The 22,275-nt window shown below is 39.6% G+C and overlaps 1 protein-coding gene across 3 annotated transcripts in view; it reads left to right on the forward strand.

Moving 5' to 3' along the window:
• Positions 1–22,275, forward strand: part of bcar1 (BCAR1 scaffold protein, Cas family member) — a 104,299-nt gene that overhangs the window by 48,732 nt on the left and 33,292 nt on the right. For all 3 annotated transcript variants that reach the window (XM_084733492.1, XM_084733494.1, XM_084733493.1), the window contains one exon: positions 19,573–20,313. In XM_084733492.1, coding sequence (XP_084589618.1) covers positions 19,573–20,313 — 741 coding nt within the window. The remainder of the gene's footprint in view (positions 1–19,572; positions 20,314–22,275) is intronic.

Here is a 22,275-nt window from a genome sequence, read left to right on the forward strand (position 1 = left end):
GAGAAAAATGCTTCAGTAAAACAAGAGCAGAGAGAGAAGGAGAGCAGAAAGAGAGGCAGGGTGAGATGATGTGTGCGAGTATTGAAGATGACATTGATTTAACAAAGCTAAGAGAGACAGACAATAATGGTTTGGTGAGGAATGGACAGAGGAGAGGAGGAAAGATAGAAGGAAAAAGGAACTGGCAGCAACAGTTCTTGCTTGCTATTGTTTGAAAGGCTTCTGCGTCAGTGTTGGCTCACTGCTCATGTCATACCACTGTGTGTGTGTGTGTGTGTGTGTGTGTGTGTGTGTGTGTGTGTGTGTGTGTGTGTGTGTGTGTTTGGGGTAACTACACAGTCAGGAATGTGGCCGACAGTGAAATACTGTGGAGCCGATCACTGTGTGTGTAACCAGTAATTACACGCCAGTAATTAGTGTGTAATTAATATAGAATAACATTCCAGTGTTGTGGAACTCTGAGGCAGCCATGTCAAAGCTTTCCCACTGACTCTACACTGCTGCCATGTTGAGCTGCCTTATTCTCACTGTTTATTCACTTATAATGTCAATTTATCCCTTTTAGTGGAAAACACATTAAATAGCTTCAATGTGAAACCAAGTAAAGCTGGTTCTCTCTATATTTGTGGCGCCAAAGTTCTAGCATTCAACTCAGAAATGACAGAAAAGCAGACAAAGAACGAAAATGTGAAGATCAGTTATATAGTTTTTGGTGCTGAAGTGAATTTTGTAAAAAAAAAAACAAAAAAAAAATCTGGTATATGACAAAAAGAAGATCTTGTCAGGATCACAGCAGACATAAACATATGAGAAAACCAACAAATTATTTCTTTAAAAGTATTTATTAGACATCTGTCATAAACCAGGAATCAAAAGAAGTACATCCACCCAGGACTTCGTAGTTTTCAGGTTTCTCCCAAACTGAAGTAGACAACCAGTGACACATCATCTATTTGAAGAGTGAGGAGGAGTTAAAAGGGCTGGTTTTAAATAGATGAAGAGGATTACCTCCATACCATGGAGGAGTGTGTGTGTGTGTGTGTGTGTGTGTGTGTGTGTGTGTGTGTGTGTGTGTGTGTGTGTGTGTGTGTGTGTGTGTTAGAGAGAGCATATCAGGTTCACTCATTCATCCACTCCAACTCTAACTTGATCCTGGCTAATTAGAACACTTTGTTAACCTTGTCTGTTGACCTATCAGATGGATTAAATGTTACAAAAAGAGCGATCAGAGCAGGACTGATATCTACAGTATGTTCCCACTGCACACGAACTGTGGTTTGAGATGTAGCAGGATAATGATGTATAAAAAACACTCAGAAATACCAGTATGTTAGCTAAAGTCACTTTATTTATGAGTGTGACGTTGAGACAACATTGCTCATTAGAAACAGTTCAGTTTGGAAGTGCAAAGGTGGTGCTAGAGTAGGGTATGAAGATGCAGTTCCATCAGGCTGGGTGTTCATTTAAAAGTGGAAAAATGATAGACTCAGTAAAAAAGAATATGTTGATACCTTGCTTTGAAGACTATTCATTAAATAGTTTCTACAAAACCCTTTTTTCCTTTTAGTTGTCAACAAATGATCAAAAACGTGCAAATACTGGACAGAAATATCAATGTGATATAAACTTGAGCCTGTGTGGTTTACACTGCACACTGGAGTCCCTGTTAACAGTGACAAACAGCTAGAGCCGCATTATACACACCTGTCTTGTCTCCTGTGAGTGTCTGTATTGCACTGCTGTCCAGGTACTGTCTCATTTATGGAAGCTTTTTACCTCCAATGTTCTGGTGAAAAAGTCATTATAGTTATAAACTTTCTTGAAATAATGAGCTAATATTTTAAAACAAAGAGAAACTATGACACACCAACTCAGTATTTTGAGATACTAATTTATTATTTTGAAAAAGTTTGTCATTTTGATATAGTCCTACCAACTCATTATTATGAGATACTAATTCTTTATATGTAACTAATATTGTGCACCATTTAGTATCATGTCATTAGATAGACTGACTTCTTTCCCCCTCAACTGTGACTGACTTCCAGTGACCCTATACTGAGTTAACAAGTTCGGGGGGAAAATGGACAAATCATTTTATTTGATGGCCTTCATGCCTTGGTATTTGGACTTTGTCCCTCAACAGTATCAAAAACCAAGTGGTCTTGCACCTGAATGATGAGACTCCAGGCCTGGTGTGTGTTCATGGTAATGTAGGAACATGTCACCCAGTGCAACAGTGTGACTCACTGATTTGTGTTGAATAGTTTTAGGAGCTATATGGCACAGAGGATGAAGATATTTTTTCACTTTCATCACAACATCACAACATCACAACAATCAAAATCCCATAAACTCAGCTGTCCTTTCCTTCTGTGTTGTGTTTTATGAATAGAGGTCCTTGACAAACACTGCAATATAAAGATAAAGAGGGATAGTCTCAGTGTTAAAGGACAGTCTCTGTTGAAGGACATTCTCAGCATTGAAGGACAGTGTAAGTGTAAGTGTAAGAGTGAGGATTCTCGGTGGTCCTCATTGTGTCAGTGCACATTTCTTTGCTCGTGTATTTCTCCTGAGTCACTGACTGAGTCATGGAGGCCTGCTTACAGCAGGAAATCCCCTCTGTCTCCTACATGACAAACACTCACACACACACACACACACACACACACACACACCCACTCATCATCTTCAGCCCCCCCACCAGGGTGTTCTGGCTCCAGTGATGAGCCGCCTCTCACCCCTGTCTACCCACACACAGATCCACTGAACACAGACTGAGCTCGGAGTCTAAGCACTCACAGGTGTCAGCCATAAAGTCAGTCAGTCAGTGGAGCAGTGAATCAGCCAATCACAACACAAGCAGTAAATAGTCAGTAAAGTTGTGCGCTATGTTCTCTCCTTGCGACACCCAGATCCTGACTGGACCTGACAGTGTGTCAGTACAGGAGCAGCGGTGGTCTGAGCTATGTGACTCACACATGCCAGGAAAAGATTCATTGGACAGACTCACCTTTGACCCAGATACCACAGGGTTCTGGAACGCTGCACACAGCACCTGAGAAGGGTTTGGACATGTTGGAGATGGAAGTTCAGCCTCAATGATCACGCTTCAGAGTGTCTGTGCCTGTATGGTGGATGTTGTCAGCCCATCCGTGCTTCTGTTCTTTGGTACTGAATAAAAGGGGGAAAGTGAAGATGACACAGATGAATCTGACTCATGTGACATGATGAAGATGATGCAATTTGAAATATGACAGTCTCAGTCTCATCAGCACAACAATATTTGAAATCTTAAAGTATAGCTGAGATGCAGACATATCTTCTCTGTTGCCAGTGTAAAAGTTTATGTGCTGAAATATGTGTCGACATAACAGGCTGAGCCCCTCAACTAACAGTGCAGCCTGACTGAGAACTGACACAATAACCATGCTGTGGAGCTGCAACGAGTAATCAAATAATTGATTATTAATCGATTTTTAAATAAGTCATCAACAATTTTGATAATCTATGAATTATTTTGGTTAAACTTTTAAGAAAAATACAATACGAATTCTCTGGTTCTAGCTTCTAAATGTGAATATTTTCCGGTATCTGAAGACATCATCTTGGAATTTTGGAAACACTGATTTTTCACAATTTTCTGATATTTTTATGAACCAAACAAATAATAGATTAATCAAGTAAATGATAGACAGATTAAATGATGATTACAATAATCATTGAAGGATAAACATGTCCAAGCATACTGGAGCGCACACACATGTTTGGACCTGTTTTTCAAGTTGCAAGAGTGTGACGAGATTAATCATTATTAAATAAATAATAAATAAATAGGGCTGGGTATCATTCAAACATTTTCAAGGTTATGATACCCTGGTTTTGATAACCCATTTCTGAACGCTATTTTTTTCTAATATCAAATCCATATTCATAAAAGGAACATCACATGACATATTACGCTACACTCAGTCACTTTAAAGAGAGAACCTGGTGGTAAAAAAAACAAAACAATGATGCGTTAAATAGTGTTGTTCCTGCAGATCTCTACAATGTAATGTTAGAAAGTCAGTCACCAGCATTATTAGATTTTGGTACAAGCATTTTTCTTGCCTAATTCTTGCCTCACTATAATGTATATAATATAATAATATATTGACATTTTCTACTTTATTAGATAGCATATGTTAGAGAAAAGGACAAGAGAAAGAGCAGGGCTACACGATTAAGAAAAAAAAATCATATTGCAAATATTTTGACAGATATAATTTTGGATATGCATCACAGGTTTAATTTTCACTGAAAAAGCCCTATTAAAATCCTGATGTTATGATATTTGTTGGGGTCTGTATCAAACAAACGTGTTTTCTTAAATCTCAAGAACCAGATTTGCAGGTCAGAACATCTCTGCAGCACTACAGTACTTCTCTATAATGCTGTTTGTCACACGTTTTTACTGCAGCTTCTGTAATTTGGATATTGCACTTGGCAAAATCAGTGACACAAGAATCAGTGATGGTGCAATTATATGGTCAGCATCTTCAGCCTCTAGTCCACCCGGACACCTAACATTATGTTCAAGAACTAGTCCAAACCAAAGATGTGTGGAAATAATTACATTGTCACATCAAGTCTCCTGAGTCTGTGAAATCTGCCAGAAAAGTGACAACAGTCTTTTTGTTGCATAAATGCTGCAGCATCCTTGAGACACACAGAGACGTGGACCAGTGCTGAAAGACAAAGCTTTGTCCTGTTGTGGACTGACTCATACCACACTGGTCATGGACTGTCCATTAGAGACAACACTGTCAGCAAATCAACATTCTTAGTTGCTGGTAGTCATCTCCCAGAATGTGAATAGACTGGATCAAATTAAATTTCTTCTCTCATTAACAGCTCAGGTTGTTTTTTCCTGCCATTGTGCTGTCTGTACAGTTAGCATGGATACTGTGAGCTATTGATTTTCTTGGAGATGAGTGTAAGGGAGCGTGGTGGCTCACTGTCAGGTCACAGTGAGAGCTCCCTGGTTTGAATACCTGTTCTTCTCCCTGTCACATGGGTGTTTTACAGTCTAAATATGGCTTAAAAGTGGAAACAATTCTCTGATGTATAACGAAATAATCTCAACTCAGAGGTCATTTTAATCATCTTCTTGTGATCTATTGACATCTCAAACAAAACACTATGTGATGCCACCGAAAACTTAAAAAAGCTACCAAATGGACCTTAAATAAAGTGGTTTAACCTGTCAGTTATTAATGTAATGACTTATTCAGTGTATTAATGTGGGAATGCTAAAGCGAAAGCTTTCTTGCTGATGTCACAGAAGTCGAGTAACTTCTGCTCCCCCTCCTCCCTTCATAGGTTTCTGTGCCTTGGTCTCAGTACAGTAGGGTACAGTTAGCAGACAAACAACAAGCTATGAATCACTGGATGTTTTTCCCCACTGCTCAGTGCTGAATCATAGAGTCAACACTGCAGTCTCAGCTGCAGCCCTCTCAACAGATTTATGTGAGTGATCAAAGTGTCACAGTTCACCAGTGTGGAGATTTATGCCCCTGTGGTTGTGAAACCATTTGAAAGCACACACCTTTGGTTTGCTGTTTTTCCCTGCGTTTCTGTGGAGATGTAGAATTACAACATACTGATGCATCCATGCTTCTTGTGCCACTGTGGCTTGAACTTCTGTGTTTTGAATTTGTATTCAGTGTAGAGATGAAGCTCCTCTTCATAAGTGTGTTCTTATCAGAAATAATCTCTCTGTCACCCACTCACACACACATATAGTGTGTATGTGTCAGAGGGTGTGTCAGCAGGTTGTAGCTCAACTCTTTGCTGCCTGTGTAAAGTACAGGTTAGTAAAGCCCTTTATCACAGGTGTGAGCAGCTCTCATCTTCTGTTTTGTGTTGCACTTACTCATTTCTGAAGGTGTTAAGTCACAAACATCTTTCATACATGTCATAAATATGTCTGGTGTCAACCAATCAGAGCTTTGTCGGCCAGATATAGACTGGGGAAGTTACCTTTCTATAAAGTTAGCCAACTGCTGTGCTACATCCTTGAAAAACCAGAATATGTCCACAAAAGTCTCCATAGGCCTAAATGAGATGGACAGCTAGATACAGGCAACTACTAAAAACTGTTAAATTAACATGTTTATTTGATTCATGTGATAAATATTAACACTAGAAGTGACAGAATTCCATAATTAGAATGGCCATATTTGCTCTTTGACTTACAAACTCGGTTATCTCTCATAAATAACAGATTAAAAGATTAGTGCATTTATCCTGTTTTATAAATGAAGTAACATCAAAATGTAACTTTTGAGACCTAAGAAAATGTATTTATAAATTTATCAATATGCAGCCATCATGTGTAGTAAACTGTAATGATTGCATATATTCACAGCAGTGTTTTTCTATAGGTTAATAACCATCAGTGATCTGATTCAAATTTTAGATTAATCTAGAATTACTTAGAGCAAGCAACAGTTAAATGTATTTTATAAGATTATAAACATGTTATTTTAATATTAATAATAACAAATTTCCACCAAGAACCATCACAGAAATCAGCCGTAGCCCAAGACTGGAAACAAGTAGAAAAACTGGAAACATTGCTGACTGGAGTAAATAAGGATACTTTGTTTCAGCATTTGAGAGCTTTAACACAAAAATTCAGTGAGTTATAGGTGCTGAGACAAAAAGTGCTGCAACTGTCCCTGGTGCTTTATTTTTAATTGAGTCTAATTAATTATTTTAATGGAAATTGAGACCACTTGTGAACTTTTATTGACAAAGACAGTGATAGTTGCTAAGCAACCAAGATGCATCTTCAGCTGTGCCATAAGTAACAAGATAACTGTGGTGATTTCTGTGGGGTCAGTATGACCGCCTGTGGCTAAAATGGGTAAATGTAATCACAATTTCTTTGTCTTTTGTGTAATTTATGTTAAGAAAACAAAACATTTTGAATGAAAATACAGACACGTTTAAGAAATGTCAGGTATCAGCAGCATTATACTTTCAATTCAAAATTCAGTTCTTGCGCATTTGTGTTAAATGCTCATAGCAACATCAGCTGGATTTACAGTTAATGTTGTTAATGACATAATCAGTGCACATGATATGTTAAAATACAGACATTGTTGCAAATGTAATCTCTACTGCATGAAAGCATTCAAACAGGCTGACGTGTGGATTTTTTTGGAACTATTGAGAGCTATATGAATCATGTGACTGTGTGGCGGGGAGATCAAGCCTCCTCACCAGTGCAGGTTTGTAGCAGGATTGTCTGTCAACAGGTTAAGCAACAGTCAGGCCACGCCTGTGAGTCTATCCTGTGCTTCAGGCTACACAATCCCTGCTGTTGTTTGTGCTGTTAGCCACAGCCTGGAGGCAGGAATTCTTCAGCTGGGATCATCACTGGTTACAGCAGCAGCCTCAGCCAGCACTTAGCAAGGGCATGTGAAGCTGCAGTGGTTTGGAAAGTCCACATTTGGTGAATTTGTTTTGTTTGCACCAAAAATACAAAAAAACTCTTTCAAAAAAAGCAAAAATTCACATGATTTGGATGGATGATTTGGATCATTGTATTCAACTCTCCAGTAACACAAAATATAACACATAGTTTCACACATAGCTGCTCCCACAAAGTGGTATTAGCAAAGAAATGATGGATGACTAACTCACTGCATGTACTGCGAGCATGTAAACATGTAGTAAATGTCAGTGTCCTGCAGCAGTCAACTCCACCTAGATGCTCCTCTGGGTGGAGGGCTCTTTCTGCTGTTGTACAAATCAGCCATGCACTCCCAACTATTTCTCAAGAACAAGCTGACGTGCCAAGACAGGAAAACAGGGAGGAGGGGGGGGACTAAAGGAGAAAGAAGTGGAGGCTGGGAGAGCAAGAGAGAAAGAGGAGGGTGGAGGGAAGAAGAGAGGGAAAAAGAGATCACTCCGCTTTTATATGTTGGTTTCGAATCTTTATGATGAAATAAATGCAAGTGTGCATGTGTGTGTGTTGTGACACCGCAGGAATGTGAGGTAATAGGAGAGTTGAGTGTTTGTATGTGGAGGCTGTGGAATGTTGTAGTAAGTGTGTGTGTGGGGGGGGGGGCAAGAGACAGGCCCAGGCTCGCTTCAGCAATAGCAGGGATACAGAAACACACACACACACACACACACACACACACACATACTGTAGAGAACAACCTGCAGGTCCCCAAATCCTAAATAACAAAAAATATTTGATCCATATCTCCATAGTTCATGTCCACTATTTTGAGATACTCTCAATATTTGAGAAACCATGCTGAGGAAAAAATGTCTCATCTGTATTATTAATTAAAGCTACTATAAGGTAAAGTACTTTCATATTTTGTTGATTTTTGAGCCCCCTGTGGACAGAAGTGGTAGTATTTCCTTCATTATAATGACAAAATACAACATCAAATATTAAATGATCTGAATAAAAATCCTGCTTCTTTTTAACTGGCTAATGTAAGATGCACTGTAAGTTTGTAAACACAGGCTGGTTTCATCTGTTTCACAGAGAATATGACCTGGCGACAGATATTAAGAGTAACTATTCAGAACTAATCGCCTTTCTGATGGTCTTGTTTACTTATGTAGGTCATATTGAGACTGTTACACAACCAGATATAAATTCTTTGTAGAACCCTTAATATTTCAAAATCAAAATTCAGAGAATAAGAATATTTTTTAGAAATGAGTACCCAAAAGATTAGTCAACAGATGGATTCACCACAAAACCAGCTGGCCTGCTGCTGGTGAGATGGTTGTTACAACATAAGTTTCTGGTGGAGGTCTCCGAAATACCAAATGTGTCTGGATTTTGTTTAAATGTGTTTAAAGTGATGAACAAGACTGAGAATACTTCATTTAGATAAAGTGGTGCAGCCATAAAAACATGGAATATTTCACTCAGAGTAAACGTCTGATGACAAATCAAATGAAGAGCTGCAATAAGCTAATATACGACAGGTCTCATATGTTATTGTTTGACACAGTGGAAAATATTATTTGATCAACAATACATCTACTTTAAATAAAAAAAAACTGTATGCTACAGTACATGTTGAATATGTCTGTATCTGTAAACACCTTGTGTAAATACACCTCAGGTCAGACAGGTGATAGAAATTACAGCGCATGAAACAAACAAAATCAACAAGACACAATTTGCATTGACAAGAAACAAAACCAAAACACACAGTAAAGCACACACACACATACACGTTTGTCTGTATGGACTGTCTCCCAGCAGAGGAATCTCTTGTACACTACTTATTTCTTAATGACTGTTTTGTGTCTGTGTGTGGGGGAGACAGAAAGTCTTGAGTGTTTTTATCGTGTCCTTGTCCTTCATTGCTTGCTTGTGTTATGTGTATATGTGTGTGTGTGTGTGTGTGTCTGTGGTTTCATCCATTACAGTACCAACACAAGCCATGTTTTGCTCACATTGTGTCTCACAACAGCACACCAGTCTTGTTCTTAAGTTATGGATTACTTGGCTGACTGTCTGTGGGAGGAGCTGCTCTTGACTGTACATGTAGCATGTAAATATGTTTACAGTCGAGTAGAAAACAGTGATATTATTGATGCTGAACAGGTCAAGAATGTAATGGCTAACACTGGTAAAGGTTGTGCTCTCCAAGTGCCCTATTAATGTGCTCTGAATCAAATAATATTTCTGTTTTAAGCTCGTCCAGTAGAGTCAGTGTTGTACTGATAAATTCTACAAAGGAAGCAAGCAAATAAATCAAACTAACGATGTCTCATTAGCACAAATCATCCCACCTTACCCTCACTTTCCACATATTATATTTTCAATTTCTCCCCAGTTGGCCATGTTTTTCCACAGTTAGCACAGAATAATCCAGCGTCTTCACCAGTTCATCTGACTCAGATACTTCTACATTAAGCCAGCATCTTTTTCTCTCCATTTCAGGTCTGTCCAGACTAAAACAATGGGCTTCATGCAAAACTTTTTCGTATTCTTATCTTAAATTTCTCTTACTTTTGTTCGTACAGTGGGCTCATGCAAACATGTAATGTCAGATTCAACAAACGCTCTTAACTTCAGATACCTGTGTAAATGACCCACCTGTTCGTACCTGAGTGCACACGCATGAGACTTGTAAATTAGCATAATTAATGCCCCAATAATACCATATAAGGCTGCACTTCCTGTTCCATACGTCAGGAAGTGTTCATTCATGAAAATGACATTAAAGAGTAAAAAGAACTTTACAACTTCAGTTTGACACCCTGCTTTCAGAGATTTCATTTTAACGCATCAGCAGTGGAATTAAAAGACCTGCTAAAGCAGAGAAATGGGAAAAGTGAGTGCTGTTAATGTTGTGTTACCTGAGGGTCAGACTGTCACTGAAATAAAGAGGAAACATCTTGATATGAAAATGACTTCAGAGAAAAAAACTTGCACTTGCAAAAAAACAACTTGCCACAGCAATCAATGACTGCAGCAGGAGGAGCAGGTCAAGGGGACAGTTTTCCTCATGGGGACAGAGGACAGAGTGCAGAAGTTGCATGAGGATGAACAGCAACTTCATAAACCTACATTTGCAGATATACAGCCAACACGACTGACAGGTAGTAATAATGCATCATTAAATTAATGATTAGAGGCTTTGTAAGTACATTTACACTTGTAATTTGAAATGAGGTCAAACAGGATAATGTCAACATAATTATGAAGTGTAATGTATTTTTCAAACTCAAAATTGCTTCAGACTAATGAAATAAACAGTCATTAGTGAAAAACATTGATTTGAATACCAGCAGACTGACTGAACATGACTCTATGACAGGTCTGGACCTTGTAAATCATGTCTGTATCTGAAAGAAAATTCAAAATACAAGAAAACTGGTTGATCTGTCAAGTTGTCCTAAATCATACATACGACTTAAGAACAAATCTGATCGTACGAGTGATTCTTGCATGGGTCCCAGTGTTTTTCTTCCATCTCATCTAAAGGTGCCAGCTTGGTGTTTCAATGTGTACAGGCCAAACAATGATGTCAGCTGCCAGATGAGAGTTGTGGGCTGTGTGCCACAGTGCCAGTTAAGAGGTCACCTTTAGTTACTTCTCGCTTCCTCTGTGACCATTCATTTTAAATATCAATAGATCTGAATATGCTATATTGTCATTGTTGTGACTATAAAATAATGATTTTATCACCACAGTGCAGCAGTGGGAATGACTGCTGCTTAACATCTCGTGTTTATGGGCTGTACGTGCCTGGAAGAGCGGTTTGACTTACTACAGGACAGCAGGGAGGTGGACAGAGCAGATGAACAACAAGAGAGAAGAAAGAGGAAGAACATGAGTGGATAGAATAGATGGAGAAAGATGCACACGGGGGAGTGCAATAAAGTGCCTTTTTTGTTGTTGTTTAGCTTTCTGCAGTGTGGTGAATAGGCTCACACACACTCACACATACACAAAACCTCTTGTGGCAGGCTAGTATTTGTCCCCAGGGGTCAAATAGGAGGCAGGAGACAAAGAACATTAAGCCACACACACACACACACACACACACACTCAGTCACACAGATGAGCGACCTGTCTATACCAAGCTCACTCCACCAGCTGTTCACATTACTTTCTCCTCAGTGGACATCTCTCTGTTTCTCCCTCTGTCTTCTTCCCTTTGTTGTAGTTGCTGCTGCAGTGAAAGAGTCCTGAAAATCTGTACTCAAGTACAAGTACTGTTACACTGCTAAAATAAAACTCACTTACAAGTAAAAGTACTGGTGTTAGAAATATATTTAAATAAAAGTACAAAGTTTTCATCACAAAAACGACTCAGAGTATTAGTTACTTTTAACTGTTGATGTTACCTCTCCAAACAGCAGCTGAAAATGCAAATAATAATTTCTAAATATTTTTTTCTTTTTCCCCCTCATTTTAAGTTGAATTTTCTTTACTCAACAAATGGCTCTGAGGTGCGATTGCTGCCATCACTATTGATTAAACGTCCATCAATACGTTCTTAATTAGTTAAATTCTTGATTAATCGATTAATGATTAATAGTTAGCATCCTTACTCCAAGTGTGTGGTGCCGTAACATTTTGTTTTGTTCTTCGTTTGTATATCATTGTTTTCATTGGCCCATTTGCGATCGGATCACCTGATTGGCTGCTAAAATGCAGATGGAATGTTTGGATATTAGTACTCAACTATGATTTTAAAAGTAACTAAGTACATTACATCTTGCAATCCATACTTAAGTACAAATAAAAGTACGGGCTTGAAAATCTGCTCATAAAAGTATAAGTAATTGTTATTGTTTAGTTAATTACATGTCAGAAAACACCTACTGCAATTTCCCAGAGCTCAGTAATCTTCAGATGTCCTTTGGGTTGGTTTGGTTTCAGCATGAGGAGTGAGATGGGTAAGAATATTGCTGCTGGAGTTCACTGGAACGACACTCCAAGTGAAGAAAGCACTTGACGATCTAATCATCACTAAAGCATGATTGACAGAGCACAGTTTTTGCTGTGGGAGGCATCTTTTTCCAGGTGTTTTCTGCAGATTTCCAGTCATAACACACGTATTTTGTATGTAAGTCTCCAGAATTACACACATGCAGTTAATCAGGTGTTTTCTACCAAATTTCAGCCAAATTCTCAGTGATACATCAGGGATTAGAGAACTTCACAACATTCTCTGCTGGAGACATATGACACAGAGCAGACGGTCATGTTGCTATTTGCATGTGTAACTGGTGCATTAAGATGTTTCACATCAAGTCTCTATAAATGGTGAGTTGATCAAAGTATGTGCTTGCTTTTGAAGTTTTTATGGTTCTAAAAGTTTTTATAGACATTATAGTCTAAGTATTGGTGCTTCGATTTAGACTTTATGTATTCCTCATGGCCTGGAGAGAAAGACAGGAAAATAAAACCACACAATGAGCAAACATCACTGAGGCAAATCAAAGCAGAAAAGTTTTAACCCATTCTCTGCTCACAGAACTAGCAAGAAACAAATAGGTGAAATTACAAACAGCAAAATGTACTATAATATACAGCTGTGGTAGTTGCTTGTAAGTATTCAATCACATTTTCAGTGGGATGTTTAGTCCTCCATGTAAATCACCATCACAGAAGTCTCAGTGCTTCACTGACCCTTCAGCCCTTTCAACTCCTCTGGTCTTCTTTTGTCAGTCCTCTGCTCTCTTTCAACCTCTCTCTGTCGTCTCCCTGACCAGACGACACACCATTCAAGTTCTGGCGTCGCTCAGCAGCAGCTGGTTGTCCTGGCAACAGTTACCGTGGTCACATCACATTGTTGGGGCCTGTCGCTGCTGGGATTTATCCTGAGAGGTCTGGGTAATGTGATTAGCTCCCACTGTGTTCTCATTTCTCCACACTCCCCAGAATGCCTCTGCAGAGTGGATGTACAAGTGTCTGCGTGATGGCTTTCTCACGCTGATTAACAGACGAGCATGTTTGAGGGCTTCAGCCACGTCCACATACAGCTGATTGGACTTTGTAAAGGTTGAAACTGTGGGTTTAGCACTCAAAGTGCTTAACTAATGTTTGCTGCCAGAATACTTTAGACCAGTGTTCCTCAATCTCTTTATGCTGTGTACCACCTCAGAAAATGTTGAGCTCTCAACTGTTTTGTGTGATTTTGTGGTAGCAGGTGCTGTGGAAACTTCAAGTTCACTGTTGTCCATTTCATTGGACAACACAGCAGCTTCAAATGTTTTCCTCCTGATCTGCATTTCTCTTTGTGATAGTTCCTGTTCGGAGCCACAATTGCAGTGTTTTTGAAGCATTTATTTTTGGTCTCTTCATTTTACCTCTGCTGACTGTCCTGCAATCACAGCTTAGCTCATAACTCTGGGAATCATGGATGACGTATGAGCATGCTACGTGCATGACTGTGACAGTGTAACACAAAGATACAAGAAAGTCAAAACTTATTTTAACTTACATTTCAGTTATCTCACATTTTGTGTGTTGTCTGTCAAACTTAGAGCATTTTGATTGAATAATATATATTTGAAATGATCTGATTTACACAGTACATGTACCACAGTTTGAGAATCTAGTCTAAAATATTAAATATTACACTGACAGTCACTTTAGGCCAAAGCATCTCTACACCTAGTAGCTGACTGGCAAGTAAGTTTGTATCCTCATCATCATCATCATGTGGCAGTAGTTCAGTGGGAAAATGTTTAGAATACATGGACAGAAACTGCATCTACTTGACCCATGTCTGTTCACCGCCACGAGTCAAACCTCAGTTTCCACATCACTGGTGTTGTTCAGTCATTCAGGTGTGGAATTTAGTCAGTAACCTTAGAAATATTTAGCAAGAGTAGGCATGTACTCTACAGAGAGGTGAGCAGTCTCAGTTCTCTAGCGTCTCTCTACTTCTGTTTCTGACAGAAATCTGCTGTGATTCCCACATTCAGCTCTGAGAGTTTCAGAAACATATTCAGATCCTACACACTGTGGGTGTCATGCTGACACACATACACACTGCTGCTGAGAACCTGCATAGAAGAAGACGTAATGGCTCAGTTTATAATTTTCAATATTCAGTCCCTCCAGGATGTTATAATCACAACAATTCACACAAATTCAATCAATTCCTGTGATTTCTGCATGACCATGCAATTTTGTCAAAACTCCACAACTTTTCCACACATCATCTCAATCATCTCAATCATCATAGCTCTCCACGAGTTCGCCTGTGCAAACATCATACATATATGTCTCAATGAATCAACTCAGTGTTTTGTTTTATTATTCACTATTTGTTTTGCATATATACTTTTTTGTTTTTTCACAGTACTGAAAAAATGGAAGGTTTGTCACTGTTATTGACATTTATGAATGCTCTGCCCATTTTTACAGTATTTTTTAATTTTGTGCTTGTTGTTTTAACTGAGATTGAGCTCCAAAAAGATTTTGCCTTTTGCAGAATATGTCCCAGATTTTGTTTGAGTTTTTGTAATCATGAGCCTTTTTTGGTAAGGTTAATTAGAACTTTTAATAAATTATACAGAGAAATCACAACTTTCTTTTGCAGTTTTCACTTGCTCCTGGAATTTAATTGCAAAAAAATGCCTACAAACATTACAACAAAAGCTGCTGTGAAATCAGACATGTTTAGGCTGCAACAATCCCAAAGACAGCCCAGAAAATCCTGGAGGGACTGAATGTTGGTGCCAAGATAATACCAGAGTTTCAGTATTAATACCAAATCATACTCATATCTTCACCGCCTTACTTTTTCTTCAACATTGTTTTTTTTTTTTTTATTTAAATATCTGATTAAGAAGATTATAAATCAGACATGCAAACTTTAATTTGTTGACTAAAGGATGAGTTTAAGGAGCCATGCTGGCACCAGGATAGACTACATTTCACATCTGCACCCTCCAGCCTGTGGTTATTACTATGTATATATATATATATATATATATATATATATATATATATGTATATGTATGTATATATATATATATATATATATATATATATATATATATATATATATATATATATATATATATATATATGTATATGTATGTATATATATATATATATATATATATATATATATATATATATATATATATATATATATATATACATATATATATATATATATGTATATATATATATATATATATGTATATATGTATATTTAATCTCATAATTATAACTAACCATGGGGATATTTTTTATGTCAGTGGTAGAAATGGGCTTCCATACAAGTGAGATTCACAAAGAGACAGAAATAGAGAAAGAGCATGAGAACCTATTCAGGGTGATTCTGAGACCTCAGGGTCAGGTCGCTGACTCATCATCCACGCAGGAGGGTGTGTGAATCATCCTCATCGCACTTCCTGTTTCTCTAGATATTGTGATGGAGGGGACTTCTGTGTGCGTGCGTGTGTGTGTGTGTGTGTGTGTGGGCATGTATGTGAGAGAGGGTGACCTCAGTCTGGCCTCAGTAGCTGTGTTTCATTTGTCTGTAGAGACTTGGTGAGAGACAGAGCAGAGACCTGACAGAGGTGCATTCATCATCCACTCAGCACTCACACCAGAAGCGGAGCTGGTTGGCAGTGGCTCTGGAGTGTGTGCACATACTCTGACTGACACTAGAAACCCAGAGGGACAGTAACACAGAGAAGGAGATAAGGCACATACAAGTATATCTGAACAACTGCAGGAGTCCATGTCAGAGTAACCCAGCACCTCGAGCAACTATTACACTACAATAAAAGACACAAAAGATGATATGAGTTGTTATTTCCTTGCTGATGTCAGTCACCAAACAACTGATGATTCTGGTTGCAACTGTGAAATTATCACAATACAGTAATGAGGCTCGGGGATCTGCTCCACTGTGATTGAAAAATGTTGTGTAAAGGAGCAGAAGAGAACAGCAGCATGCTGGGACAAACTGCAGAAAGATGTCAAAAAACGGCATGACAAAATGACAAAATGTTATGACAAAATGTTGATGTATGATCCTTTTTCTTAATTCAAGTTTTTCTTTGTCTTTTTTATTTATAAATACTATAAATTCCAGTGCCTGATTCACTTTGGATCATATATATATAAATAAAACTAGAGAATCAATCAAAGGTTAAGGTTATCAATATTAAGTTTTTTTTACTCCCTAATATCCAGTATTCAAACTTAAGTAATTCACCATTTTGTCATGCAGCAATCCCATATTGATCATTTCAAAAATATAAAGTGCTGGACACAAAATGTCTGCTGCTTCACTGAGACATCCTCACTCAGTGGTTTGAAGTTTCCACATCACAGTGTAAATGACACACTGGACCACGATTGGCTCCAAACTGATTGTGATGTCACTAAGTCTTACTGGTATGTTAAACTGAGATTTGAGGTGAGCAAATCTCAGCAGAGGAAAGTGAAAACAGACTTCTATTGTCAAATTCTGTGCACACATACATCATTCTGCAAAGAGAAGCTGAAACATGCAAGTGACGAAATTAGAGACAAACACTTTACCAGTCAGACAAGGAAAGAAATCTGACATTTGATCACAAAGAAACTGAATATCACATGATTGTGGAGGCGTGTCCGAGTGCTAACACAACCAGTGAATGTGATGAAGTGAGTATATTAGGGTCGAGTGTCTCTCTCTGTCTCACTCTCAGCCCACTCTGAAGACATGAACAGGCCTTCAGTGCACTGAAATAAAAGTCCAACTATAAATCTGGAAGCCAATTACATGGCCTCATTTAAATGGGCAGTGCTTTGTGCTTAGGTTGGTGTGTGTTTGTGTGTGTGTGTGGAGCTGGCATGCGGCCAGTACAGGCTGTACCAGTCTGTGATAGTTGGGGTGGAACTCAGACACACAGAGAGGGAGGAGAGCAGTCCGAGCTCGGACGTGGACGACAAATATTGGTTTAGTTTCAAAGAGTTCCAGGGAGACTGAGGGAGGTGTTTCTGTTTGCACGCTGGGTTTCCACACAGATGGTCGAGTCTGTGCGCTTGTGTGTTGGTCCCATTCAAACAAAATGGAGTCCTGATAGGAACTGTATTTTATGCTTTTATTATTACGTGTTCCCATTCCCATCATGTAGAATTTGAAACATCTTGACCCACATCATGCTGCTGTGTGTGTACTGTAATGTGAACCTCCATTCTCCTCACAAACTGTTGGAAAACTAATCACATCCCTTGTAAATATGAAATACACTCACACTTATTAACTTTATTTATGGTTTTATGCTGGTTTGTCCCAGACTTTATCCATGATCAAACAGTAAGAGCAGTTCTGTGTCCTTGTACTTTGCCCTCTTTCTGGCTGCATGGTAACACATGTAACAGCATGTCATTTATGAAAATGAATGATAATAGGGCTAAGTGCTCTAGCTGCCGGCCCAATTATGTGCACAGCTGTGGCTGGGATTTTGTAGTTTTTCCTCACATGTAAGGACAGACACACTTTCCACGGCTCAGCACAACAGCGTTTACCATAGCTGCTGTGTTCCAGTTCCATAGTACATTCTCATTCCATTGATTGTGTGTTGAGTTCACACTGGAAAGTATGCATATTAAATGTGCTTTATGTTGATGGACAACATTGACCCCTAATGTATTGTACAAAGCAAGCAGAGGAACTGCTCATAGCTGCAAGAAATTAAAGCACATTGTCTGCAGTGAAGCAGCCCTAGGATCATCTTGGAAAATAAGTTTTAAATCTTTAAAAAAAACATGACTTTTCAGACCAAAGTGTGTGACTATAACAGGAGATTCTACAGTTCAAATCCCATTTTCTACCATTTCTCTAATCATAAGCAAGTAGCTTTTGTGCCTAAGCTATAAATGGTGAAAAAAAAGTACTCAAACCGATTAATCAGTTATAAAAATCGTTGGTGATTTATTTAATAATTGCTAAATATTGGATACACTGACCAAATCAACTTGTCCTCATACCTAAACAACAGAATTGGTCAATTCCGAATGACTCGCAAAACAACATACAGCATATTTGTGGTGGAGAGTACCAGAGACAGGCATACTGGACTTTTAATTACATGTTGTACCCAGCACATGAAGGATAAACACATGCTTAATGTGAAATGGCATCAGTTTGGTTAGGCTTAGGAAAAGATCATGGTCTGGGTTATAATAAGTGTGTAAGATATGTCACGTGAAACTTAAATAACTTTGTTTCACCTGGGACACAAACCTCAGTATCCTGGATTAAAGCCCTATGTTTGACCCATCTGTCCAGCTAGACCTCCTGCCTATGTTGCACTTTATACCATTTCAGACATAATTACTATGGCCAGTAGAGGTCGTTGCCTAACAATGACATTGTGATAACCTGCTTGTACAGATGACCTATACACCTATACCTATACGAGGACGGGCTGGAAAAATCATGGACCAGGAAATCTCAGGAAATCCTAGTATGGTTTGGAGGAAGCCACAGTAGATAAATGATCCATCCACAAAATACGGCATCCCAGGATCCAAAACTTCAGGCTGCAGTGAGGACGTTTTGAAATTAAAACGACTTTCCTCATTGTATGCTGGGAAACAGTCTGGCTTATTGTCAAGACAACTATCATGAATAACTCTCATGCTCACAAATTTGAACGTATTTGCTGAATTAAAGTTCTGACTGTGTCAGTCATGTGATCTGCCAGTACAAGGACCGACAAATGCTCAACAAATCTGATAGGAGATAGTGTACATGTCCCTCCAACATTCTAACAGTACAGACAGGAAACTTTGAATAGACAGCTGTGAACCACACAATGAGCTGTTTTGTCTTCCTGCTCTGTTGTACACTATGTTGCTGTCTCTGCAGTTCTTCTTGTTCTATGCAGAAAGAACCCACAGAATGACAAATATCTCACAAACCAGCCTTGGGGACAACATGTTTTACTGCTGTCGTGTTTTGTTAAAGCTACATGTAACAGCAAAAAGGGAACATCAAACATTTCAAGTATTTCTGCGATATTTCTCACATATTTCTGTCTCTCCTTCTTCTTCTGCAGAACGTGCTGGCGAAGGCGTTGTATGACAATGTGGCGGAGTCTCCAGACGAGCTGTCCTTCCGCAAGGGCGACATCATGACGGTGTTGGAGCGTGACACACAGGGATTGGACGGCTGGTGGCTCTGCTCCCTCCACGGTCGCCAAGGCATTGTTCCCGGCAACCGCCTCAAGATCCTGGTCGGCATGTACGACAGCAAGCAGCAGCAACAGGCTGTGCCTTCCACGCCAGATCCAGCTGCTTCATGTCCCGCCTCCCTGGCGCAGCGGCCTCTCCCCCCTCAGAGCGCTTACGCCAAACCTGCACCTGCTCCGTTACCTGCTGCCATCGCCACTTCCTCCTCCGGGTTTGCCAATAAGCCCCTCCCCTCAGCTCAGTACACATCTATGCACCCAGCCTATTCCACCCCCAGCCCAGCACAGCCCAACCCTGACTCTGTCTACATGATGCCCCCCTCCCACGGCCCCAAACCAAGTCCCCAAAGTCTGTACCAGGTTCCCTCTGGCCCAAGTGGCACCCCTCCACAGGCCCAGCCAGGACCCCCCAGCAAGGCCCCAGCTCTAGCTCAGAGACAGTATCAGCTGCCTGTGCAGGACATCTACCAGGTGCCCCCTTCTGTAGGACCAGGGCCAGGCCAGGGAGCAGCCCCAGCTGGGGGCACAGGAGCTGGGCAGGATGTGTACCAGGTGCCCCCCTCACTGGAGAAGAGGAACTGGGAGGGTGGAAACAAGCCTCTAGGCAAGGTAAGGAAGAATTATTATTGGACGGATAAATACTGTAAGTTTACAGAAGCTGAAAAGAACAGAGGAGAGGATGAAAGCAGGGAAGAAGAAAGTGAATGAAAGAGAATATATTGCTGATGTCAGTTTAAAAATGAAAAATCTTGAAGCAACAGATGAGGACAGAACACTATGTTTTATTGTTCCAGACCTGAGGTGTGGGTTTATCATACACACACACACACACACACACACACACACACACACACACACACACACACACACACACACACACACACACACACACACACACACACACACACACACTTCCTGCTATTGTCACTGTTTGCGTTTGCTGGTGTATGTGTGTCTATTTTTTGTCAAATCAAAAGCTCAAGGTTGTTCTTTGTGCTGTGTGATAAGGTTTGCAGATATTTGACTGCTTTGGTATCAGCCAGTCAGTCTCATGTGCGGACATGTATCACAGAGTGTGTCTGTAGGTGTGGTCTGTCATCCTGATAGTGCATCTAACTCTATATTATTATATTATCTTATTATTTTTCTTTTATTCTGGGTCCCAGTGGAAAGTTTCTGGTCAATTGTCAAACTTTGGCTAATTGGAAAATTTCAGTGACCAATGAGTTAACTGAAGTGAAGTGAAGTGAAGTTGGTTAGGTCAGAGCTCGAGGAGGAGCTTGAGTTCAGCAGCCATAGCGGTGGATACATCTCTGGGATAAACACACTCTTTCCTTAAATTCTTCACAATGAAAGTCCCTTGTTGTTTCATTATTTAAACACTTTTATTATGAAGCAGCACAAACAGGAAATGGTTTTATTTGAGGGTTTCATCAGCAGTAACTTAACATGACTGCAACGCAGCAGAAAGGGAATATGAAACAGTAAAATGATGCAGATACCTGAAAGTACAAAGATTGTGTTCAGAAACATCTTCCTCTCTGCTCTCCTGCACACACATGAGCTGCGTATTACAGCACTCGCTTCTTCGAGGGGGAGAGAGGAAGCTCGAAACGGGTTGGTTGTGGTTGGCCAGATGTCACCAGCTCCCTTGGAGGCAAGTTGGGCTCGCTTTGGCCCCACTTCAGAGTGGGTCCATCTCGGTTGCGGCGTGGCTCCATAAAAGTGCTAATGGAAATGCAATCAGTGCGGCACAGTTTGGCTCAGCCAAAAGCACCGGAGGAAATGCCCCAGTAGAGTTCAATCATAGGCAATGCAAGTGCAGTTCATTAGGCCTTTTACAAAGAGTACATAATGTTGCAATTCTGCATAACATTCTGCATAAGACATTACACAGTAATACTGAAAAGGTGGTTAACCTGCTGACCAGACCTGCAGTACAACCCATTTCAGACATGAGACACATAACTTTGCTGGATTTGTCAAGCTGTTAAAGTAATGGCCTTTTGTCATTCAGATGTACAGTAAGTATGATGGCTTCATTCAGACATGGCAGAACCTTCCTAGTAATGTAAAATTGGCTCATTCACAGTGTGTCACAGTTTATTAAAATGATTTTAGTTTCTTTGAGCAAAGGAGATGATACTGCTGTCATAAATTTATGACAGTGATTGTAATCAGGTGAACACACAGAGCATGTAATTTCCCCCTTTGTATTTAAGCAGCCTGCAGCTTTTAGGTTGATCTGCCAGGGTTCAGTTCAGACAGTTGACTGCACTCATGACTTTGAAGTAAAAGTGACTTAAGTCCTTATTGAGACATGACTGATGTTAAATTGCTATATGTAAAGAGGTGGATGTCTGAAAGGGCCATATGTGTGAAATGTTATATTAAACAGTTGTAACAGACACGTGCCAGCCAATCAGAAGTTAGTATTATCAGTGGTGGTGAGAAAGAAAAGGAACATGACAATTAGACCATCCCTAACAAAACATGAAAAACTACAAAATGAATTGTCCTTGTGATAGAATCCCACGGTGGTTTTTATCTTAATGATTGTAAGTCTTCACA

The sequence above is a fragment of the Lutjanus erythropterus genome, chromosome 13, assembly GCF_056507025.1.
Source record: "Lutjanus erythropterus isolate fLutEry1 chromosome 13, fLutEry1.hap2, whole genome shotgun sequence".
Taxonomy (NCBI): domain Eukaryota; kingdom Metazoa; phylum Chordata; class Actinopteri; order Lutjaniformes; family Lutjanidae; genus Lutjanus; species Lutjanus erythropterus.